This window comes from Neolamprologus brichardi, chromosome 8 (assembly GCF_056152115.1).
Source record: "Neolamprologus brichardi isolate AB-2024 chromosome 8, ASM5615211v1, whole genome shotgun sequence".
Lineage (NCBI taxonomy): Eukaryota > Metazoa > Chordata > Actinopteri > Cichliformes > Cichlidae > Neolamprologus > Neolamprologus brichardi.
Window position 1 is genome coordinate 15,079,303 of NC_142111.1, and position 25,807 is coordinate 15,105,109.

At 38.0% G+C, this 25,807-nt stretch overlaps 2 protein-coding genes across 3 annotated transcripts in view; both read right to left on the reverse strand.

The window, feature by feature from the left end:
- Positions 1 to 341: 341 nt before the first annotated feature.
- LOC102783216 (dnaJ homolog subfamily C member 7-like) lies at positions 342 to 11,318 on the reverse strand. The gene is made up of 14 exons (XM_006791198.3): positions 11,233 to 11,318; positions 8,183 to 8,271; positions 7,661 to 7,785; positions 7,438 to 7,551; positions 7,237 to 7,311; positions 6,059 to 6,177; positions 5,825 to 5,978; positions 4,953 to 5,117; positions 4,726 to 4,817; positions 4,558 to 4,631; positions 4,324 to 4,470; positions 3,888 to 4,043; positions 1,674 to 1,748; positions 342 to 1,582 (listed from the first exon to the last, which is right to left on the reverse strand). Exons 1-14 carry the CDS (start codon positions 11,301 to 11,303, stop codon positions 1,545 to 1,547), a joined length of 1,494 nt encoding a protein of 497 aa, XP_006791261.1. The 5' UTR covers positions 11,304 to 11,318; the 3' UTR covers positions 342 to 1,544.
- Positions 11,319 to 12,266: 948 nt separating this feature from the next.
- LOC102782731 (zinc finger protein 385B-like) overlaps positions 12,267 to 25,807 on the reverse strand; it is an 82,000-nt gene continuing 68,459 nt past the window's right edge. For both annotated transcript variants that reach the window (XM_006791196.2, XM_006791197.2), the window contains 7 exons: positions 24,938 to 25,092; positions 22,771 to 22,878; positions 18,416 to 18,599; positions 15,351 to 15,722; positions 15,035 to 15,243; positions 14,752 to 14,850; positions 12,267 to 14,483 (listed from right to left, as the gene is read on the reverse strand). In XM_006791196.2, coding sequence (XP_006791259.1) covers positions 14,253 to 14,483; positions 14,752 to 14,850; positions 15,035 to 15,243; positions 15,351 to 15,722; positions 18,416 to 18,599; positions 22,771 to 22,878; positions 24,938 to 25,092 — 1,358 coding nt within the window. In that variant the 3' untranslated portion in view covers positions 12,267 to 14,252. The remainder of the gene's footprint in view (positions 14,484 to 14,751; positions 14,851 to 15,034; positions 15,244 to 15,350; positions 15,723 to 18,415; positions 18,600 to 22,770; positions 22,879 to 24,937; positions 25,093 to 25,807) is intronic.

Genomic DNA, 25,807 nt, shown 5'->3' on the forward strand with positions numbered 1-25,807 from the left:
AAATGTGCCGAGGAGCTTTCAACAAGCTTGAATGTCTCCAATTTTTATAGATCATTATAAAAAGAAGTCACTGTGAAACCTATAAAAGAAAGAGGAACTTTCTTAACACCGCTCCTTCACTTCAGCACTCAGTGAAACCAGAGTTGTAAACAAAGTCATTTTCGCAGTGAATCATTATTCATATGCAGTGTGATATGAATCTGTAAGTGATCAAAGTGATTACATATACCTGCTGGACAAGATGAAAGTCCTGCATGCACCCAGATATCCTGTCTTTTAAAAGTAATCATCAGGAACAAAGTCAAAGACAAAACTCATTACAGTAAAAGACAAGCCTTTATTTTATCAGTTAAAAAAAAAAAGTCCAAAAAAAGGAAGAAAAAAAAAAAAGGTCTTGTTAATACCGTAGCAAGTTTTTAAACATAATGTACACATCAGTGACAGAACAGTTAACAGTGGAAGCTATCAGTGCCCCTTTTAAACAGGTGGAACAAGTAGGGGAAGGGTTGTACTGATGAATGGATGAATGACAGCAAGGTGTGACTGATGACACGGGTCCAAGATGAAAAGATTTTCCTCCAGATTATCATAAAACCAAAAAAATTGCAATACAAGTGTAACATCTGCCTTTTTTTTGAACTAGTATGTGGATTTATTTAGGACGCTTCACTGATTCTAGTAAGGCACCACTTGAATTTGAATGGGGCAGTGCAACATGTGGATGACGTTTGTGAAGTTGCTTTGAAAAGAAAAAAACAAAAACAAAGTGTGGATGTATTCCTATGTGGGTCCGTTTCAGACAGGTGAAAAGGATGGGGTCAAAAACATTTACAAACAAAGGAAGACAAACATCACTGGGATTTTGCTGCATACACTTTAGAATATACAGTACAATAAATATAAATAGACTCAGGGAAGACTGAAGGACAATGTGTGGACACATAATGTTTTACATTCGAGTCAAATATACAATGAAGAATGGAGAGGAAATAAAAACCCTGCAACTGGATTCTGTATTTGGCAAGAGAGCCGGTAAAATCTGGACGCACACTCATAAGAGAACGGCGTTGTCATTAACAGGCTGTCCTGAGGTCAGATTTGTCACTGAACTTCCACAGAACATCAGCTCTCCCACTAGAGATGTGCAGTCCAAGGAGAACTTTAAACACGTATAAATCGTTACAGCTTCTCAAAATAATCAAGACATGATGGCCAGTATGTCTTCACTGTTCATCCCCTTCATAGAGACTGAGGCAGTTTAACAACATAAAATTTCATAGAACATAAATGTCAATTTTGGCAATAGAGACAAGCTCTGCCCAGCTGATGCAAACTGCATCTAAAAGACTTTTTAAAGACTTCATCAATGTTTGAATCCTTCTCAAAGGCTGAGCATCAATGCAAGGGAGTTAATTTAGGAATGTATGTGGTATTTAAAAAGAAGATTTTTTTTAAATGAGATTTTAACAGGACACTCATAAGTATGAGCATCATGAGGTGACTGTGGGTCCGACTTGACTTTGTCCAGTGTATGCTCCACTGCTTTAGCCAAACTGGAAAAAGAAATTTCCAGGTCCAGAGTCTGTAATAAATCACAAAACAAATATTCAGTTAGTGTTCAATAAACCTATATTATGTATATATAAAAACCATGGAGTGAAGAAAAAACGTACCTGGGCTGGAATCGAAAGTGAATCCTCCACTGTGGCCACCAAAGAAAGCCCTGAAGATGTTGTTTGCATCAAAATCTGTAGAAACAGGAAGTAGAGCAAGGTTAACATGGAGGATAAAAGGAAGCCAAAGATGGGAAAAGAGCAAGGAGAACAATTTATGTGATATATTGCACATATAATTTACAGAGAAACAGGAACTACAAGTGTTTTTTTTTTTAAGTACAGGTCCAATCTGTAACCTAGTGTAGCCTCATACTGGCAAACCAGTATTAGAACAGTACAGATATTTGTCGATTTAAAAATCAGATATATCAGCCAATATTTTTCCTTTTCAGACACACAATACAAAAAAATTCCCAAACATTTACTTATTTAGTTCTACTTTGATCAGCTGGTTGTTGCTCTTGTGAAGTTGCAAAGCGCCCTCTGGTGGACAAACTGGGCAACATCAACACTCGTAACCTTGTCAAAGGGTTTCTTCCATATCAGCTGTTATATATGTGATACCAGCTGATCAGCAATTAGCCAGTATCAGCCGTAATTTCAGCCTGCTGATAAATCCTGTACGTCACAGTATGAATTGGATTTCTACTTTTTTCACAAGGTATGTTGCTCTTTGTTGTATTCTGTGAGAAATATTCAAAACAATTAATATCTTCTGAAACTTTACAGCCAACTTTCTGAACAAAACGTAATGCAACATTGTTGCCTCCTATGTTAGTTTTGTTTTATGTCCATATATTGAAAACAACTTTTGAATCAAATTAGTAGCTTTAAAAATGTATCCTTTCTAAAGGAAGATTTTGCACATTGTTTTCACTGGACTTTGTCTCCACAGCAGTATATAGACAACAACATGCATCGCAAATTTTATTTCCTGCAGGCAGATCGGTGACTTCAGAAGATTTTACCTCTAAACCCTTTACAATTATAACCACAAGGTGACACTGAAAAGACCAAAACATGCTGCCACTAATCACATACAGTGATGTTCTAAGATGAGACTTAGAAACAGTGGAACCTATTAGAGGTGGAAGATATATATATAATAACCGTGTTTGTAAAAGTTGATTCATAGTTTCTATGTGGATTAGCACATACATGTTGTAATTGTCTGCATTTTGGCTATAAATGAATCTTATTTCCTTTTCTGGAGAAGAAAAGGTTGAACATTTTTGCGTGAGTTGGACCAATCAGCTTTACTACTTTACTGCTGCTTTGCGGCTGATTTCAGTGACTTAATCACTGCTGACAGCTGCAGCTTCTTATAAACTGGCGATGGAGAGCACTTCACTTCCAATAACAATGGCCAACAAAGCCAAGGGACGCCTCCGCCAGCACTCCACCGTCTCCGCACATCTTCTCACATATTTTACACCATTTTTTTTAATTAAATATTTTGTTTATTTTAGTAGAGAAACAAGGTTTTTATGATAAAAATTAGTAGTAAAACTTTAACAATAGACTTAACGATTTTATTTTGTAGCATATATTGTAGTTTCTCTTAGGCACACAGATATTAGTTTGAGATACAAAGTTTTTGTTTTTTTTAGCCATATCACTCAGTCCCATTACCTAAAGGCGACTGACACTTGATTTTGAAGGGACCGTCATGGGATGTCACATTATAAAGGGCCTTCTGACACCAGCAGACATTTTAGCTGACATTGCAGAAAATGGTTAGTAATGTATGAAAATTTGTCCGTGTTCTGTTAAAGCGTCCCATTAGAGTCTTGACAGCAGGTCAGGGACACGGGGAATGGACCGGAGTTTCTAGAAACTAAATTATGGAAATTAAATTGTGCTTTGTACTTTTTTCTGTGTTGACATGTCTCAGTGTTTAATTTAAATGAGACCCCAAAAAATCTTGGAACTTTCTCATGTAAAACTGGGCAATAATCATATACAAAGTCTACAGAAAACCCAAAACCCTTAAAAAGGTTTTTGCCCTTTTTCAAATGTACACACGACCATTGTTCAGACAATCATGATCTCCTGGGTTTCCTACTAGGTCTAAAAAGTCTATTGGTCTTAATAATTACCCAAGTACAAACAAATGCCCTATAATAAATGACAAAGCCACTGCTATTTCCCACTATGACAGGTCAAAATATCTTCTGGGTTACTCTTTTCTTTAGAAGCACCCATTTCCCAACTCAATGGAAAACTCTTTGAGAAAAATGTGAAAAGCTGATAGGAGCACAGAAAATGTACCTCCGCCATCAAAACAGCCGTCATCCTCCAGGTCGTGCCCGTTGTCATAGCGGACCTTCTTCTTCGGGTCGGAGAGGACAGTGAAGGCCTCACCCACTTCTTTGAATTTCTTTTCCTCCTCCTTTTGCACCTCTGGTGTTGCTGAACTGTGACGGTCTGCAAGACAATTTCAACAGTTGTCTACAATAAATCCTCGAGATAAGTGAGACTCAACTGTTAAGTGATGTTGTAGCTCAGCTGGCTCATGATCCTAACACAATTCACTGGTTATTGTAATGTGTAAAGTACAGAGAAAAAGTGATGCGTTGTCTTGTCATTGGTTGGCCTTGACCTACTGTGTGCACACTGCACTTAAATCTGACCAATACTCTAGGCAGAGCCCTGATTACTGTGAGCTGTACTAGTGTGAACTGTGTGGAAAGACTAGGACAGCTACCTGGGTGATGCATGAGGGCTCGTTTGCGGTACGCTTTCTTGATCTCGTCCTCAGTGGCATTCTTCCCGATCCCGAGCACCTTGTAGTAATCTTTCCTTTTGCTCTTCTTCAGCTCCATCTGTGCCTTCTTCAGCATTTGCTTGTGATCTGGAGGGAAAGAGAAATGCAAGCCATGTGAGAAAAACTGAACATTAAATTCATTCAGAGCTTAGGAAAACAAGGAGAGCAGCTCACCTGAGGTTTTCTCTGTCTGATAAACTTTTTCATAGTCCCGTACAGCCTCTTCATATTGCTCTGTGTCCATGTAGCTACAGGTAACACAAGGTCAGACACAAACTTTACAATGCTGAACAACGAAACACACAAAGCATGGAGAACTGACTCAGAATGCCTGTAACATACCACTGAGCTCTTCTTAAATATGCCTTGATGTAAGTGTCATCTAGTTTGATTGCACTGGTACAGTCTTCAATGGCTTGATCAACTTTCTTCAGCTGTTGACGAAGAGATAATGACAGTGAGCTGACAGGATACAAAGAACCAGAAGACCCAGTACTACGATTACTAATATTAAGCAAATTATAGCTAACAACGAGAGGAAACTGTGGTATAATGAAGCAAGCTTTTACCTTTGCTCCTGCTGTGGCTCTGTTGCAGTAGAGTTTAGCGTTGGTCTTAATGTTGTTGGGGTCTATCGCGAGTGCCTCGGTGTAAAGCTGATAGGCAGCTTCATAGTTGTTGTTCTTAAACGCCTGGTTTCCTTCCTCCTTCTTAGCTTTTAATGCTTTGGCATTCTGGTGAGCAAAGAAGGCATCGATACTTTTCAGTCCTTTTGTTTTAGCATTCTTAAAAATCCTTGAATCTATTTGTATTTTTAATGTTTTTTTCAAAACATATTGTGTGCAAACCTGAAGTCTAAAAACATCTCAGATCATTTTTCATTTTTGAAAGCTGATTTTTTGGTTATATATTTTAAATTTAGCACCGACTACTTTACTGTGTACCCTTGTTCTTCTGCCGTGTAAACACACTGCCAAGGTTGCTTATCTTTTCACAAATGACTGCAAAATAATCACCTGAAGTGTCTATTGTGTCAACAACATTTGTGCTTGTACACACATAGAAAGAAATACGGGGACCCATTTAGAAGGACCTTGAAAAAGGTCATATGGTGTTTTACCTTAAAGCAAAGCTCCTTGAATTTAATCATCTTCTTTTGATCATCTGCCTCCATCTCACCCTATGACTAGCATCCTACTCTGTCACATCAACCATCTGGTTGTCCCCCTTCACTAAAATCACAAGCCTCCACTGAGGTCTTCCCATTTTCCTCCTGCCTGGCAACATCCTTTATCCGGTATACCTCCTCTGCACAAGTCCAAACCATCTCAGCTTGCCTCTCTAACTTTGTCTTGTATTCTTAGTTTGAAACTGTGGAACTTCAATACAAAAAAAAAACTTGCAAACATTGTTGATAATGCCACCTACAGCTCAATCTTACCCTGCAGGCCAGTCGGGCTTTTTCATGGTCAGGTGCCATTTTCAGAGCCTGGACAAAGAACTGCACCGCTTTATCGATGCAGTCCTCATAATAAAGACACAGGCCTCGAACGTACAGCGCGTCTGCATTTGTAGAATCCATTCGCAGGATGTCACTGTAAAGAAAAGGCTGGCTTTAAAGAATGGCACAAAGAAGTGGAATAAAAAATAATGACTGTCCATCAGCTGCTCTTACCTTGCTACAGACTGAGCTTCTGGATAGCGTCCAAGCAGAGCGAGACATTCTGCTTTGAGGATTTTGAAGCGGTGGCAGGCAGAAGCCAAAGCTAAGGCCCGGTCCATGCAGTACACCACCTGAATCAGGGCCACAACCAAATACTACACAGTTATACACTCATATTACATTCAGAAACTGGAAAAACTGAAATATTTGGAGCTTTGTGAAAACTAACAATCCATGCATCCACTGGATGGGTCACCATCCACCACAGCACGCAGTGGCTGTTGTCTTTGTAATAAGGCTGCCCGATTATGGCAAATAAAAAAGAAAACAAAACCCCCCCCGCAATTTCTTTTGTTCAATATTTGATTTAATTACCTGAAGACACAAATTATTTAACTTTAAGACTGAGGGATTTTCTTTAACTTTAAAATTTATATCAAAAAATCTAATAAATGAATAAAAACAAAGCGATGTGGAGGTGGTTGAGGACGCAGGTTCATCCGGTCGGAGTTAGGCTCTGACTCTGAGATTTGGCACTATAGCACATCTCGCAAGCGCAACAGCCGGTCCCTGCTGGCTTGCCACCACCGCGGGATTTCTGCAATGGAGATGGGAACGTAGAGAGGGGCCAAGCGGCAGCAGACTTGTGTGCCTCAGCAACCAGCAAGGTAGCTAGCCGGAGCCGCCAGCCAATTGTCGCATTCAACTGATATCGGTCTGCATGTGACACTGAGTAATCTAGAGACAGGCAAATATTAATACTTCCACAGGTTCACCTCAGAAACTGTGACAATTGTGTTTCTTCTACAAAGATTTTGTTGCCTGAAGGCTCTCTGTTAGCCATATTGTACTCAACAGCGAGTGAGTTTGAGTGTTTAGGGAAAGCTGAAAGCTTACTGCTGAAAAGGAAAGGAGTTACACAAACACACACACAGGCTTTGTGATGAGAGCCCATTTTCTTGTTTTCATAATCGTTTAATGTCAAAATTGTACTTTTCATATAAATATGAGTAATAGCAAAGTCCAACATGTAAACGCTAAACTTTTATCTAATCACACAGACATATGACAAAATCCTTTTCCAGCATATTTATGTTTTGGTGACAACCACACACTCATACAGTGGCAAAAAAAACCCAATTTATAATTTACAAGAATGCTAAAAAAACAAGAGAAAGTGCATAAATTACCTTTCTGAAATCCCGCTTTTCAAAGCCAAAATCTGCCATCCGCTGATATTCCAACAGTGTTGCTGCATTATTTTTCTAAAATTAATAAAAACAACAATAATTACTAACAGATGGATTCACACAAATATTTAGCTCAGCATGTGATCCTACTCAATGCTTGTTTTTATATAGTAATTAAATAAAATGATTAAAGCTTCCCACCTCCTGCTGGGCCTCTCTATTGCTCGGCTCCAGTTCCAAAACCTTCTGAAAGCAGCGATTGGCTGCCATGGCATTTCCCAAAGACAGGTGGCACTTGCCCTCACGTAGATGCCCCTACGAGATGGAACGGACATTTCTCAGAACATCATTACCGTGCACTGTATGATGTGCGAAGCGGACAATACATGTGATGTTCTATATGTGACAAGCAGTTCAAACTCACCTTCATGAAACAGTCATCCAGACGCACAGCCTGCTGGGAATCTTCTAGAGCCTCCCGAAAGCGGCAGAGCATCATGAGGGTGGCTGCCCTGTTCCCATAATAACTGGCATTTTTGGGGCATGCATCTTCAAATTTAAAAAAAAGAAGAATCATTTATGTGACAAAAACAAAATGATACAGGTGCATATCAGAGACCAACATCTGGGCTTGCCATCACTGACAACTAGTGTTTCAGCATCATCAGAAAATAAAAATAAGAAGGTAAACTCTGACTTCCCCATTTTTTGTTTTTCTTTTGTCCCAACTTATATGATTACAGGATGGTGTGCAGCTGAATCAGCCACTGCCAAACTAAAATCATGTGCCAACAATCAGTGCATGACTGTACCGCAGGCCTTTATTGGGACTGTTCACTGGCAGCATTTCTCAACAGCAAAGTATGAAGAAATGTTGAGTGGGCGTCGTTGGGTGTTTAGAGTCAACAATGAGACAACTTAAAATCAAGCCACCGAGTATACTCACCAATGGCCTTGGTGTAATAGTTGAAAGCCTGAGAGTAATCCTTCTTGCTGTAGTATGCATTGCCTTGCTCTTTGAAACTTTCAGCCAGACTGGAGAGGGGAGAAAAAGACATCATAATTAATTAAAACTACTCAAACCAGAAAACTAATAAACCACTTAATTTCCCCCCTGAAGGTGGAGATATACAGGAAGCGTTTAAACAAACTAGTGTCCCCCCCGAACCCCCCTATAAACCTTTTTATTGTAGTTTCCACTGATGGCTGAAATTCCTGACTGTAACTGAATGAATGACCTTGACTATAAAACAGTGATACTTCTTCTAGTACCAGTTCTCACTTTTCAGGGAATTTCCAGCCTGCAAAGTGTCCACAAGGACTCGACTGTGCTTCACCTAGAACTAGGACAGCAGATCTGGTACATACAGTCCTGACTACTGATAGCTCAAGTACTAAACATAGCCATGAAATTCACCTACTGCAGTCTTTTCATAAGTGCCAAGTGTTAAAGGAGAACTCAACACTGATTCCCATGTATGACTTAATGTAGCAGTTTTTATGCAGCCCAAAATGCACCCAGGTACAATAAAAGTACTTTTCCGATACAGTAAATGTGGGTGCTGTTGCGACATTTGTTAGCCACACCTAAGAATGCAGACACAAAAAACCCAACAAGCAACAAACTCAAGCAAACAATATTAAACCACTTTAACGGAGATGAAACAAGTCCAGGTGACTCACCAGTGGATCAACCACAAATCACACATACCTGACTGAACTAGGTTTCATGAGGAATCAGAAACTAATAATTACTTTCAAACGGCCTGCTATAGTTACTATATTATTTTTAAGTTAGGGTTAGTCTTTTTTAAGTGATAGAGTCTGCAGTTTGTTGTTTCACTTAAAGTGAACAAACACAAATGAGAATTCTTATTTGGTGTAAATTCAAAATAAATTATTAATAAATTATAAATTATCTGTATTCTATTCTTCATTTAGAAAAAGGTTATCATTATATTTAAAAAAAAATGCAAAGCCATTAAATGTCTTCATGAAATATAAAAAATTCTTTAGAAGTATGTGATGCGTTAATGCCAGGATCCCACCAAACCAGAGTTATGCCTAAGTTCTACCTGTGGCGTTTCTATCTTCCTGTGAAAACCTGCATGCCTTAACTGTGAACAACAGTCCAACATAGCGATGGATACTAATAAGACCATATAGATGTTTATAGAACCTACTTTTTAAATGGATTTCCTGATTTATTCCTGGACAATGGTCTGTATATAAAGAAAACATAAAAGTTGTATTATCTCTGAGTCTACACAATGTAGAAAAAGCTTGAATTCTCTGAGTTTGACGTCACAGTTTTGCAATTGTGAGAAAAAAAAAGCTTGGAGGCATACAACAACAATGGAATAATTTGATCCATTTCAATTGAGTTATGGATTTTTGCAGATTAACAGTGAAAATGGAATCAACTTAAAATTTTAAATTAAGTGAATAAACCTGGTGTCTAACTCCAAATCGCTCAACCTAAACTGTCCCTGTGTACTCATTCCTGTACATTCTGATCATTCTCAGTGAAAATATTGCCATCTTTAAGTTTGCCTCCTTTCTTTTTGTTGGTGCCACCGCCTCCAAACCACACATCACCACAGTCTCACTACCATTTTGTTGTCACTGCTCCACCCTTCCAGCACTCTTTTTCACCGCTCCAAATATTTTGTTACTTTGATCCCTGATTTTGAAATTCCAAATAATTAATTATAGATTTCTGAAAAAGACACGATGCGCAACATTTTTTTAGTTATTTTTTTGTTTAACTTTTTTAGCCACAAGAGTTATAAATGATTTTCCAAGGATTACTTGCCCAATCGGTTTGCTTTCTATCAAACTTTAACATTAGGATAATTCTACTAAAGCAAAATTAGGCTTTGGGGAGTTACTTTGCTCATTAATAAGCCCGCAAATCATTAAGGCAATCAGGTGGCTTTACTGTGTTCTATATAAAGTCCACGGAGCTTCCTGTTGCGACCATTTGATAACAATAATGCGCTACATGTTTTAGTTAAAGAAACCCAACTTTAAAAACAGGTCAAAAATATTTCTATTACAATCCTGAAAACAATTTCCTTCCGCACACTTTAGTCACATTTTACATTTACGGTACGATTAATTCAGGTCTCACTCAATCCTACATTTTAATCTTTCAAGTTCATCGTTATGTAAGCCTGACAAGGTATAACACCTAACAGTACTTTTATTATCCCACGCAGGTGCGTAACGGTGTATTTAAGCTGAAATGCAACAAAGGCCGCATGCACGAAAGGAGACCAATAAAAAAAATGTTTGCGTGCCAAGCGCACGTTGATGACTCGTTTCCGATGCGATTCACCCGGGTGAGCTGAGGGTGCGAGGCGCTCATGCTCGATTCCCTTTAGGTGCAGAACCTTCGGCATAGTCTCGTTACTGTTTGAATACAGTAAAATGGCATGAAACCTCTCGGGAAAGTATTGAAAACAAGTAATCACTTAAAATTAAGGTTATGAAGGCTTTTGCTGATCATACCTGACAGTCTCTTATGGAAGTTTCTCGAATATGAAAGCTGGAACTGCTAGTATGCAATAAATAAGATGCTTTCTTAAGGATGAGACTTAAACACATATTGACATACAGCTCAATGACGCCCAAAGGGGTTAAGCGCACGTGAATTATCGGATACCTCATATTGACCATGGCAAAGCACGCCAGTTCACCTGGTTTTGTTTTGTTTTCTTAACGAACAATCTGGCGAGCTGCCCGGTTGGCTAAATTGAGTTCACAATTTTATTTTTGATGTAAATCCCCCAAATAGTAACAAAGCAAATGCCCGAGATTTCTAAAAAGCAAGATTTAAGAACGCTGTCGAGTTAAGCTAGCACGGTTAGCTTGGCTCCGGGGTGACCGCACTGATGTTTCCGAGCTCTGTCAGCTAACCGGCTAATATCACTCGGGTTATTTTCACGCCACACACGCATCACAGTGAAACCCGACGAGTAGGTATACTTTTACCGTTCAAGGTCCTCCTGGTTGCAGATTTGCGGCTCTGTTTCTACCGGCACGTCGATGTCAACAGCTGCCATTTTTTCTGGAAAATACTGCTGTGAATTGACGTAATTTCCGGAAATGGCTATTTGTGTCAATTCAAAAAATAGGTCACCATAAAAAGAAAAGAAAACAGTAAAATGTACAACACGAAGTTTTATTTGTTCTTAAAGCGGGATATGTGTCTGTAGTAGTAATGATGTCCATTTATTTCATGAACAAAATGTTATAGATTTATGAGAATTCGGCGCGATTGGTGGTTTGGACTTTTATTTTGAAGGATGTATATAGACACGTCCTATTCTAGGTTTCATAACTTCATTATTTGCTTCCCTGCTGTTATCAGTGTTATTTCTCTTATTTGTATTTACAGTATATACACATCACTACACACTTTCCAGTAGTGGGCTCGTTAATATTGCTAGGAAGTGCCGAAAAAACATTCATACATATCAATGTGTCTAAATGTAGGTTATTTTCTGGCAATACTAAAAGTAAAATCGTCTTTTTATGTTACCAAAAGTAAAAAAAAAAAGAAAAGAAAAGAAAAGAAAAAGAAATTAACCAGTAATATGATGCTGTTAGCTTTAAACCTTCAAATCATCTATATACCTTCACTTGTATTCTACTTTACTTATTAATTTATTTCTTTGTGTTCACCCGGGAGCATGCAGACTTTTCCAGATAAAATAACCCACAACTGTACGTGTGGATATGGATTTTCCTATCTTATAAATCTGCTTATGAAAGTGCTCAATATGCAAACAATAGCATTTATTCCAGACTATAAGGTCTAGGTAACAAGAATGACTGTAAATAATTTATTGGATCAGTAATTAGATGTCGTTTCTAAATATTATATGCCATCATAAAAATCCCGATAGCCACAGTTCTTTATAATCTTTTTTAAAACCAATCTCTATGTCAAAAAAAGGTACCAACATCTGTGTACTCTTAGGTTACACTATTTTACACTTTATTTGCCTACCAGTAGAGGGCACTAAGCTATTAAAATACAGGCACAAGGAACAGATCAACTGCGACTTAATCAGGTAAAAATATTTCAAATCCTCAGTGGTCAATAATTCACCACATGTGTAATTTCTTCTACAACCCGTAGACTCATGTCATATGACGCATTCATTTTATTTAATTATAAACACAATAATTCTGAACCCCGTTTTGTATCAATCGACTGTGTTATTTTATGACATGCGTCCACTATGAAATTATAAGAAGAAGAAAAAGACACTTGTTTGCCTGTAAAAAACAAAACAAAACACAAGCACAATGATTTAAAAACCAAGGCTATTTATAAGTTCATATAGAATACAGTATCAACATTTTTTTTTTACCACATTATAATTTACATTATTGCAATTGATGCACAGTTACACTAGTCATTAATTGTACTGGGTGACACTTAAAAATACATATTGCTTAGGGTGATTTAGCACAGCCATGTAGGATAGAGATTTCTATAATGAGAGGACACTGTTTTTCTTTTTTAAATACACTCTATAAATAATAATTATAATATAATGTTAAAGACACTTTAAAAACTTGTGGATAAAGCCTTTTGATATGATGAATAACACACATCCATCCATCTGTTCATATTGCACAAACAGCATCAAGCTGTTACAGTTTGTTAATTCACTGGAAATACTTGAAGTCCCCTTCTTTAGCTTTTCTAAGGCAGCATAAAAAAAACATTAGATAAGTTGCTAGATATAAGGAGTGTGTTGTTCAATGGATTGTATTTATCAAGATTTCTAATTTTGATTTTTGATTATTACAAATACACTGCACTATTGTTAAAACAAAACACTCTTATATCTAAATACAACTACATTATAGTGTGTTTTAAACCATTTATGTTTAAATAGTGCTTATACCTGCTACCGTAATTCTGGGGACTTTAAGTGTTAATGCCTATGAAGCCATCTAAAATTCTCCTAAAAAACATGCATCATAGTGGCTCCTGTCATCAGAGTTTTTGATTACCGAGTTCCAATTTAGGGAACCAATCTATGATTGAGGGTCGCACAGTAAAGACTGATGTGTCAAACACTTGTAACACTTATGTGTATATTCAAAGGATGGTGGTTAACTGGTTTAGAACTTTTAAACTACTGGTATTTGTCAGTGTTATGAAGATTTATTCTTCTAGTATGGCCAGAACAGAGTTTAAATTAAAGAAACATTCCCTTGATCCTTTGCTCTGATGTATAATGGTAAGACATGGATGGTAGTAGTGCACACTTTCCATGTAAAATGCTTTCAAGCACAGCACTCTTACAACCTTCAGTATCAAATAAATTATTTTTTTTAAAAAAAGGCATTTTGTATTTGTTGATGGCTGTAAAATTGTAACATTTGTCAGGATTCGTTGTCGTCATTGTCGTCGTCTCAGCCTGACAAGTTACAGATCTGCACTTTTTTTTGTCATATGTTGGCATATGGAAATCAGCAGTTTTCCTGGGAGTTTCAGATTTAGTTATGAAAACTTAAGCAAAGATAAAGTGTTTTTCTTCTTCTCCCAGAATACAACTTCCTAAAATTAAAGAATTTTTTGGCAACAAACACTGTAACACTTAAACACCCTAGTGTATTAGTTTCTTATTATTTTATAAATAAAACTAGAGGATGCTTATTCTTATGGCTTCCAGAGGGGTCCAGACCCCGGGGAACATGCACTCAACAGTTTGCTGACAGGAGACAGCTGAGCAATGGTCCTTCCATTTTTAAGTATGAGACGCTGGTCAGTCAGCGCCAAAATCTCAATCCACACCAGGGGATTGTGCCCTTTGCTCTTATGACTTGCCAAACTTGACATAATATGTTGTCCCCACTCTCTCTGTGTAGTGTCCTTGTCACTCAGAGGGGGCTGTGATTTGTTCTCAGAAGACCAGTTTAATCTTTTCTCCCAGTTTTGGCTAGGTTAGGTCAGCTGTGCTGTTGGTCCTTCAGCATCATGCTCCCTGCTAGTAAGGAGAGAAGATAATAGGAGCATGTGTGGCCCTCAGCGGTCCTGGGGCAGGCCTGAAGAGCGTGGGGCTGATCAGGGGACCCTGGATTATGGCTGTAGGGCCCGGTGGAAGCCGTAGTGCCAACGGTCCAGACGCCATGGTGCACAGGGCAGCTGGATTAAGGGGGCTGGTCAGGAAGCCCGGTGGCAGGGCCTTGGATAGCTGCTTCTGTAGGGCCAGTTTAGTCTGAAATCAAAGACAAGAAAAAGTGTTCAGCCTGAACAAGCATCTGTAAAGCTGTACTTACACACAGTGATGCTCAGAGTTAAATGCACATGTCAGCATTGTTGCAAAAAATGCTGACAGGTGCAAGGGACAGCACTTAATTTGCATCTGACAAGTTTGTGTATGTTTTGTTTGTGCTGTAAGTGATCTTGAATGGCCATCTGCGATTTAGACAAAAATAAAAGTGGACAAATGTGTGTGTGTGTCTGTGTGAGAGAGAAATTCTCACCGCTAAGACAGCACTGGGCTGTAGTTTATTATAGGGGGTGAACTTCGCCTTGACAGGCTTCCCAGCCAAACGCTCTTTGTGTCTCCTGCTGTTCATGTGCTAAAAAAAGGACAGAAAGGAAGGAATAAAGTCGTTTTGTCAAGACAGCTCACACAAACTCCCAAAGAGTTACCTTGTAGAGTATAAAGAGTAGTCATCCTGTATTTTTAGCATTTGTACATTGACAGGTGGTTTATGCAGCAGTAAAATTAGCAAAGTAAAATAGTAGGATAAGTATTCGTACCTGTTTCAGCTGTGACTCTGAGTTGACAGACACTTGGCACAGTTCACAGTGAAAAGGCTGATTGTTTACACCAACTGGTCTTGCTGGTCTGGCTTTGCTGCCCATTCGCTGCTTAATTCGACAGGCTGGTCTGGATGATGATGTCATCTTGACCCTACGTTGTGGCTGGCTGGTATTCTGACCGTCCAGCATCTGCTTGTGCTTAGAGCCTGATTCAATCAGTACCAATCAGACCGGAAGAACAGATGTTAAATAATATTATTAATAAAGAATAAAAAGATTGAAAGGGCAAAAAACAAAGAGATGAACTACCTACCGCTACAATGAGCCTCCAGCTGGGAGCTGGAATTGACCGTCACTTTGCATGTAGGGCAGTGGAGATGTTTTTTGTTGCTCTTGGACTCTTTAACCTCTTCCACCTTCACTGTTTCCTCCTCGCCTCCTGTCGAGCTTCCCTGAGGCTCAGACTGTGGTGCTGAACTGGTGGCCGTGCTGCACCCTTCCACATGTGGAACGTTTGAGGGAAGATCAGAAGACTGAGAGCTCGGGGAAACATGGGGGGATAGGTGAGGAGAGGCTAGCAACGAACAGTCCGTGGATGAAGTTTGTGAAGAGGGAGTGGCAGCCAGTGAGCTCCCTTTGCTGATTTCCATTTGCTGCTGTGCAGAAGTGGATGACGTGACTGGGCCTGTTAACACATCAAGTTGTGTCAAGGCTTATTTTTATAGCACATTTTAAACAACTTTAGTTCACCAAAGTGCTACACAGGTTTGGCAAAATGAACATAAACATAAGAAGAAAACCTTTCATTATGGGTATACTGACCAAACTAGCGTTTTTAAGGAAATACTATAATCTAATTTGCTTTCCAGTGGAGAGTCATTAATTACAAGGCTACAGCTGCCTAATGTGGCAAAAACAATCCGTTGAGAGCAGTCAAGGTACCACAACAAGGTGACTGAAGGGGAAGTTAAGAACGGCAAAGGGGTGAATATTATTATGTAGATTCACCCCTTCATTATGCATTAATGATGCAAATGGAAGTACAGTAGCATTTTGACTAAATACAATTCCCTGACTTATGTCACATTATTAAAATTAATATTTGGGCCAAACTGCCAGGCGACAACCACTGATCTTGTTATGAGAATACAAATGTGAGTTCTGCAATTATCCAGCAAACTGCTGTAGGACTACAGTGGATTTTGTACACCCCAAAAATCAGTATACAAACATGAAAAACCAGAAATACTGGCACTGATTCTTATATTCAAGTTCCTATCAGTGAAAGCATCACATAATTGTTCCCAAAGGCCTCAAGGTTGCATGCAAATGAAAATAATACTGGTTTAGACTGCAAGCATAATGTATTTTATAGAGGAAAATGTAAGTTCTTCATTACTCTCCAGCACATCTTTTGTTGTTTGGCATTAATACTTTCCTATAGAGTCCATAAAGCTGTAAACTGAGATGCCGAAAGGATAAATGAGGGGTCAATCCCCTTTTTGATCCCCGAAGTCAAAATGTTTCAAAGAGCTGCACTGCTATCACGCAGGGTCAGGTGATTACTCTCTCGTCTCTGTTGGTTTCTCATTATGACCATCAATTTTACATATTAGTAGTAAGATAATAACACATACTATAATGTTAAATTAAATTTGATCCAATGTTAATTGAATGTTAATCTGATTTTAAACAGACAGTTAAGAGAAAGTCCAGACTTTTTCTGGGGGTATGAAAAATAGAGTATATTAACCACTAATTACAAAGCATGCAAATGCTAAGATATAATTTTTATTGTAATATAAGGGACTAAATGCAGCAGATTAAGCCACAGACTGAGACCAGTCTGTAAAGGTATCACTAAAATCCTATTTTCATGAGGGTTTCATGCTTAGACTCACTGTTTTTAAATTTCAAATACATTTTAGATGTTTTTGTAAATTTATTTATGCATTTATGGCCACACCTCGTGTAATTTTTAAACTTACAGAATTATTTGATTTACATGAAACATGATTTCTTCACAGTCAAAGTATGAATAATGCATTTTCTTGACTTAAGTTATTTCTTTAGAAAAGAACCAGGCCCTGACCTCCCTGTGCAACTTTTTCTTTGTTCTCATCCTTTCATATAATCCTGCTATTATACTTATATTACACTCATCTCTCTTTAATTTTCATATCTTTTCTGCTTTTTTCCCCTGCCATCTCAATCATTCTTCCTTTGTCCCTGCGTCTCGCTGTCATTCGTTCGCTCTCTCTGCCGAAGCTCCCTCTGTCACCATCAATCAACAACCATGGCAACCACCGAATGTAACAAGCTTATCATTATGTGGTTAGAGGGAAATTGATAGGCGCTGGAAGAAAATGGAAGAGAGAGGATCAGTAATGAAAAGGAAAACCAGACAGAGGAGAGAAAAGAAGATGGTGTGTTTTTAGTCAGGAAGAATGGGAAGTTGAGTGACTAATGACTAGAAAGAAGTAAAAAAAAGCAAATAGCAAAGTCATTACTCTTTGCTATTAATGCAACTATACAGCCAATAGCTATAAAGTTAACAATATGGAAAGGACATGGGTCAGTAATGGTAAGCACTAATGTCCCCATATTTTTTCTGGGGATTTGTGGTCTGTGGATTTCATTGAAGAAATAATTGAAAAATTAACGGGAAAAAAAAAAAGATAAATTGATAATGATTTCTGCTGCCCTTCTCATTGAAGAACTCCAAGCTCTACTGAAGCACAAATAAGTTAATTAATCAGATCAGAACCCATTTTCAGTGCAAAAATATGAAAACAAACAAAACAAAAAAAAACATTTTCTAAAAGACATATCAATTCTACCATCTATGCAGTAAATCTTAAAAAAAAAAAAAAGCAGCTGGAAAGAAATGAAACCCTGCTATAATATTCTTTGCTACATCCATTAGCCACCACTGCTGGCTACATCCAGACCATTTTTGGTTTTGAAAAGAATACTCGTGGGCAAATATTACCCGTACTTCTGACCGATTTTCCATAATTTTCTACACTGTTTGACATGTCCAAAGTGACAGCACCTCATTAAATAACAGGAATAAGGAACTTGGATGTGGGACTCGTATCACTGTTGAATAAAAACCAAAATCTGACAGTAACACTACCACATCTCTGTAGATGGAATCTCTGCTGAGGTGCTTTAAGGCTCCTCATCTTGCCGAATGTCTTAGCTTGATGTGAGTAATTACCTGTCTGACGGATCCAATGATAGTAGGACAGGTAATAGCTGGTAATTAACCAGCTGAGTGGCAGCTACCAAGCCTTAGTGCTTACGTCTCCCCAATTACATCTAATTACTCAGAGCGTGGCGAGAGGACTGGATTTAGAAAAGAAAAATGTATACCTGTTTTGTCTTTCGATTGCGAGTCTGTTGGCCCAGTTACTCCTCCCATCACACCCTTGTCCCTATCTCTGTCTTTGCTTGATATTGATTGACTCTGTCCGTTCTTCTGCCGATTCCTCTGGGTCTCCAAGGCCTTTAGCTTGCGAGCATGCTTGTGACCTTTGTAGTGGGCCTCTGCCTGGGTCTAGCAATCACACATACACACAGAGATGCGCGTACACACACACACACACACACACGCACACACACACACACACACACACACACACACACACACACAGAGGAATGTGCACACAAGGGCAAAACAAGCAAAGGGGAAAGTCAGCGTAGAGTATATGCACAGAATGACTGATTAAATTAGTGAAGGACAGCACGAAATCAGTAAACTGTAATAGTTCCATCTGTTCCACTGCTTCGACTTCACATGCTCTTATAAATTTAGGGGAAAAAAAATATGCGTTTAAGCATTTGACTCTGAGGGAGAATCACATCACCATTTTGATAATCATCATTGTCATGATGATGCACAAATGAGCATCAGTTGGACTAATGGCATCATGAGCATCCTCTGAGCTCACTGGCTCATCTTTCCACTGATTCGTTCTGACACAAAATGGCCCGTGTCCGTTACACTGTGACACAAAATGACCTCTGTGCCTCCCTCTGTAAGAGAAAACACATTTGTGGCAACGAGACAGCAGACACATGCAGATATGTGTGATCCCCATATGACTCTGGATATCTGTAGACAAAGCTCTACGGAAGAAGATCCGCTTCCAGCTTCATGTCAGAGTATACCAACAGTGAAAACAGCCGAAGCAGGATAAAAAAAAAAACGTCCAAACAACATTAAATTTTAGTATTTAATATACAAGAATTATCTTTAGGAAACAAAATAAAGGAAAAAAAAACAATTTTGCTAATTATTTCATTAATAAATACAATAAATCTTATATAGGTGTCCTGCTGAATATTTACATGACATCTTTTATAACCAAGCCATCTCCATGACGACTGATTTGCAAACTTTATTTTTTGAACAGAGACAAAAGGAACTTCGTTCGATTTTATTTATGAATATAACTGAGTCATTTACATAGATTGAAATATATATATGATGGTAAATTACCAAAGATTAGTTGGCAAAAAGTTCAAATATTGCTTCAGCAACTTAACCAAACAATCCAAAACATCATGAATACAGGACAAGCAGTACTCAAAGGATAAGTTGGTGACAGCCGATACTTTTCTTGACATGTCAAATTAAAAACGTGTAATTTAATTTAACCCTTTGATAGACTAGGGACCTGTCCAGGGTGTACCTGCCTTTGGTCACATGACAGGTGGGACAGGCTCACCCCTTCATCCCCTCAGCCAACAACCTTGAATTGAGTAAGTTGAAGAAAATGAACGGAATAATTATGTGATTTAATTATTACCTCTTCCCCCGATAAAGATGACATTTGACGACCTCCCCTTTTCCCATGTGTTGACACTTGAGTATATATCAATAAAGACATGGTTTGACCACAGTTATAATAGTTTCTTGGGTTTTTCCAAGGGTAGCTGCATAGACAGGGACCACCCTCACTAACTTCTGATGCAAATGGAGTCATTTTGTTCCTTAAGCAGGCCTGAAATATGACAGAAACCTCTCAGTTCAGAGAAGAGCTTCAAGGGTTACTTCTAGTAGGCTTTCAAGAGGTTAAATGTCTGCATTTGCCATTTTCCTCATGCAGCATAATAGTTACATGATTCATACTTAATTCTTATACTGCATAAGAATAAACTAAAAGTTGGCATTTAGATGAGTAAATGATAGTATGAGACATAAAATTCTTTTTTCTCTCTGTATGTATGCATACCATGTGTTTTAAATACAATATACCTAATACAACAAATAAAAATTGACTCTATAAAATAAAAGCTGTTTAAGTAACCTTTTCTAAAAAGGACAGTGCTATTTATAAAGGGTCTAAATGAAATTGCAAGGGTCAGTGCTGAGATATTGGAGTTAAATAACCTTTAATGGTTTTGTTCTTTTCATGGCATTGACTTATATAACAATAAGAAAAATATGATGACATAACCACACTTATCCTTTAAGAGCACATATTTTTTTGCAACCCCAGTGCCTTTCTGTATAAGAAAGACACAAGTGCACTTCCTAAAGAACGGAGAATCAGTGAGACAAGACTTCAAGTATCTGGCTTCACACAAGGCTGTTAGATAATTTGTAATTGCTCAAATTATCCATACCAGTTTCAAGGCACACACTGTACATCCCTTGCTAAGGCACATTCGAATTCATAGTGTGCAGACATGATCTTTAGGTGAGCACAGATTGTGCATAGAGTGGTGGGGTAGAGGTCTCCCTGTCAACACTTTGCATAAAGCTTGGACTCCTACGCAAACAGAAAGGGTGGCACCATGGGTCAAAGTGTGTGGTTGGGAATGGAGGGCTGAGCAAAGGGTATACAAGCCCTTTGGCTACGTTGAATGTCAGTGCACACCAACCATTCAGCGTGATTTTCCACTGAGTCAGGCAGACGACTCTGCTGTCATCTGCATACTGCCATACTATCTGGCATGCCAGTGTAGTATGAGTTCACCATGTTCCACCATAGCATCGTTGAAAGAAAAACGCACGGAATAAGAATCCCAGGACTGCAAGACCAAGATCTTCAGTTACAGACACTTGAAGGAGACCAATGACCTTCATTCAAGCTGCTTTATGCATTTGTCACATCAGTGATACTCTTCACACACAACAAGCAACTGTCCACGGAGCAGAAAAATTAGGTCATATCATATATGCTGATCTGTCAGACCTTCATGCTTTTTAGTGAATTCAGCAGCTTTAAAGGAATAATCTGGAATTTTTACACCAATCCCACGAAGGTTTTACTTTCACAGTCATCCTTATTTGACTTCATACTGGACAAACTGCTTGAGCTTCCCATTAAGGATACATTCACATCCTCATTAGTGCTAAAAAGCCGCTCTACTAGCAAGACCTTACCATAAAATGTGTGCAAAAGAAGGACATAGGAACCATAAGACACTGAATTCTCTCCACCAACTCCTGAGAAAGCTCTCTAGTATTTGAATACACCGCCATGTCCACAAGCTAGTTGCAGATCTTGACCTTTAAGCCTCTGTGTTAACTAAAAAAGGTTATTGTATAAAAAAAAAACAATATGAAACTGTTAAGAGCAATCCAAAATGCTAGAAAACCAAAACAATGGGCTAAAAGATGCTAAGACATGCACAGGTAATGAAAAGCTACAAAGCTTAGCAGATGTTATCAATTTACTGCAACATCTAATCAGTAAAACAATAGAAATTCAACTGCAAGTAAAAATAACAGTTTAACCAGCATAACTGGGTGTGGCTAAATCCCATTTAAATCCCAAGTTGAAGCTGTGTGTCCAGCATGAAAAATAGGATGTAAAACTGCAAAAAATTATTCAGCTGTAACTTTTTTATGCACTACACAAACAATGAGCATAAAAAGTGCTACACAGCTATTCTGGACTTTCTCTTTAATTGTGAAGTGCAAGTGCACTGTTCTGCCCCCTGTTGGGATCCGGTACCTGCCTGCAACCTGGCATCCAACTCCTGGGTCAACCAGCACTCTCAGCACAGCTGCAGGTAACACAAAGGGAGGAGAGAGCCTGTTAGCTAGAAAACAGACTCCATCACTGTGCACCCAAAAGTAAAGAGCAGAGACAGAAAAAGAAGATTAGGAAGCAAGAGTAGTAGGATAATCAGCCTGGACCAGTGTCCTGCTTCTTTAAAGTTTCACAAAAAAGCAGAGTCATTGTCATTCTCCCTGTTACCTCTTAACAATATAAATGCAAATATGTATAAATGAACTCCATAGGCATTGGAGTCAAATGAATATGAATAAAATGTGATAAGGAATAAAAGGCAATAGAACTAGCAGACTGGTTTCCTTTAAAGTGGCCTGTGATTTGAAAATAGAGAGGATAGAAATGTAACAAGCAGAGTGATAAGACAGATAGCCAGCAATAAGATCATTTTTGGGATGCAAAAAATATTACATTATTTGAAAATATGTAGATGTTGTGTTGACTGCAAAAAATGGTAAGAAGAAGAACTTCAGAGGAGTGTTTGGAAAAGCTATGGGCATAAATGTATTTTTGTGCTGCAAAAAATTATATGATTTACTATCTTTAATGGCTAAAAAAACCCCAGCTATGTGGTCAGAGGTGATTTTCTATCTTCTTGTGGTGCACGAGAGATGATTTCAGGTTATTTTAAGGTTGCATTCTAGATGCTAACAAACTTTCCTTTGTGACATTGAGAAAAAGTAGAGTTACAGCACTTACAGTAGAGTTGAAGCGCAGGTGGCAGATGTTACAGGAGATGATGGGTTTTTTCTTGGGTGGAGTCATGCCAAAAGTGTGGTTGATCACCGCCTTCTGCACTGGGTCCATCTATAAGGTGAAACATACACATATACACCAAATTATTGAATTTTATAATCCAGGACCTGAGATTTTGTTTTGTATGTGCAATAATTAAATATAAATAAATATATTTTGGCATATTTCCTTTAAAAATATGATATGATTTTATTTGCAAAATGGAGCATATTTATTTGTTGTTAAAATGTGTTCCTTTAACAAGGATTTAAATCTGCACAGATGTACAAAATAACTACCCACATTTCTACATCCATATTTCAGATTAACTATGAATCAGAGCTGATTTTGCTGATTACTTTGATTAAATAAGGTTGTAAATTTTTGCTTAGAGTCCTCCTGTGATTGGAAAAATTACTGTGCCGCGTGTGATAAACGTAGATTTCTGGAAGAAAGAGCTGTAAGTTTGTTTTTAACATCATGTGTAAATTATGTAAAGGCAGCAAACTGTGTATATTTTTCTAAATACGAGCTGAATATAAGCATGTTTTTAATCCCCACAGTAAAGCTGTGATATTCCGGCCATATTTTTAGCTTTAGTTGTCAGAGATGAATATTTATCCAGCCTCCCACCTGCCTGATACATTTAGCACTTTCCTCAGACTTTACTCATTACAGGTTTAAGCTGTGACTATAAAAGCCGCCCCCAAAAAAACATGTGTTTTATGTGCCAGACAGAGGTTTTATATTTGAAATTTCTCATGTATGTTTATGATTGCAAGTAGTTAAAAATGAAGTATAACGTGGCTATGCAGTTCAAGTAAAATTCAGTTAGAATTCCGAGTTATGTTTGATGATTTGACCTGATGATGACATGAGCTTTCACATAACTGTTTAAACTGTTAAAAAATGTTAAGTATTTCACATAGAAAATGATAACAAATGTAAATTAAAAATCATTCAAATGTATTTGTTCATCTTAATTTTGGTGCTGTATGCTGACATCACAAGTCGCTGTCCTGAGTTTCTAGATTTTTGCAGACTTTTAAAGTATAAAAGTTATATTCAGACCTTTTGGAAAATACACTTTTTCACTTTCTTGTGAATAATTAGATAAAAGTTAATCCCTTTTATTTGTCTACAGCAAAGATATTAAATCCACCTAAAGTTAGATCCAAAAAAGAAAAAACATTTTCTGTTGTGCTTCACATGATTTCAGTGTGGCTGAAGTGCAGACTCTCACCTTTATTTCAAAGGGTTTTTACAAAAATTTAGCATTAACTTTTTATAAATAGTCCAACATTAAAAATAATCTTACAATTGCCTAGCAAGCAGTTTCATACTCAGGTGAGGCCTGTCCCCTTGTTATTTAGCAAATAAAACAAACACAAAATCTGAAGTTGATTCAAAGTACTGAATTTGTATTTTATAGCTTTAAATAGTCATTTTTAATATAAGGCTCAAATTGATATCAGTGTAAATAAGGGAGGCCATCATCATCATTAGGCTGAAGAACCAAAATCAGAAAGACCACAGAAGACAGCAAAAATGCAAGAATGGAAATACAGAGGGTTTACAGCAAGGTGCGGAGCACTGGTCGGATTAGACTTATTCCAAAATTCTCTAAAAGAACCCGCACAGTTGTGAAAATGATTATTTCGGTTATATAAAATCAAAATTAACTTGCACCTTGTAGAAACTTGCAGTGATGAGAAGAGAAAAGCCTTTGATGATGTCCAGGGGTTCTAGACTTCATGCAGTCATTAAGTGTGGGGATTATCATTTAAATATTCAAAATAATCTTTAGATTTAAATATTAGTTTGTGAGTCGATTCCTGAAAATGATTTCAGGGTTTTTTTTGTTAACCTCGTTGAGCTAACGCTTAAACTTCAATCACATAGTGATTTCAAATCCACTGTGGTGGTGTACAGGCAACTTTTGGCAAGAAGGCAAATAAGCATATGTCCAGCACTGTCTACAACATCATAAAATATAATGTGCAAACTGTGACTAATGACTGTTTCTATAACAAATGCATGGTAAATGATAAACCTAAAGATGTAAATGGTCAAGGAGCCAAAGTTGCAGTATGTGATACATGTACGAGAGAAAAGCAGAATGGGTTCTTACCGTGTTAAAATTGGGGAAGAGGCTAAGCGGCGAGGAGCCGTTGACCCTGAGCGGCAAGAAGTGCTCCAGCTGGGCATGAGTGTGCTGCTGAAGGGATCGACCTGGCATGGGCAGGGAGCCCAAGAGAGGGTGGACTTGGTTCTGGGATAGTGCTCCTAAAGCAGGGATGATTAAATCAGAATAAATTCTGAAAAGACACAAATTTCTACTTCAGCTTTTTTCATTTTAGGCCCCCAAGCTGCACATCGTTCTACACAAACTAGGATAAAGAGTGATTTTAGCACATATCTGAGACTGAGACGCTTACCCACAGTGAATGATTCACTTGGTAAAGCTTTAATGACTTTAGTAATAGTGGGGGACAAATGATGAAATGCTTTGTGTGGCCTTTTCCTGCTTTACAAGTCTATAGTTTATCCTGACAAATGTCTTTGCCCTTTAGTATCTGTGATTGTCTCGGTTCTTTGTCTGAACAAGCAAACAGCTCAGTCAACATACAGAGAAAAAAAATCGTAATGAGGTTTGATGTACATGTTCACCATTTTTCTATCTTATGCATACATTACTTTACATCTCACTGGAATTTCACCAGCACATTCTGCTTTAAAATCTCCTTCCACGTGACCTCTTGTCTCAACACACTTAACTGTAGTTGGCCTAAATGCTTTAAGACTGCACATGCTTTAAAGAGCAACATGGCAGTGACCTTTGTCTAGCCCCAGAGTAACATTAGTGTGTTCGCATTAAAAGCCACAGTTTCTTACATAAGCATGGTGATTACAGATCGTTTGTCGTGGCTGTGTATGGAAAGTCCGGAGGTTGTTCGGCTAAAAAGGTCATGTGTAAAATATTAGAATGTAATATAAAACT

What these genes read in the sequence shown, in the direction of transcription:
- LOC102783216 (XM_006791198.3), bottom strand. Translation starts at nt 11,303, where the DNA reads ATGGCAGCTGTTGACATCGACGTGCCGGTAGAAACAGAGCCGCAAATC. An exon ending in ATAGAGAGGCCCAGCAGGAG is followed by an intron (nt 7,312 to 7,437) that starts GTGGGAAGCTTT and finishes TATTAATTTTAG; the next exon opens with AAAAATAATGCAGCAACACT. An exon ending in GAGCCACAGCAGGAGCAAAG is followed by an intron (nt 4,818 to 4,952) that starts GTAAAAGCTTGC and finishes CTTCGTCAACAG; the next exon opens with CTGAAGAAAGTTGATCAAGC.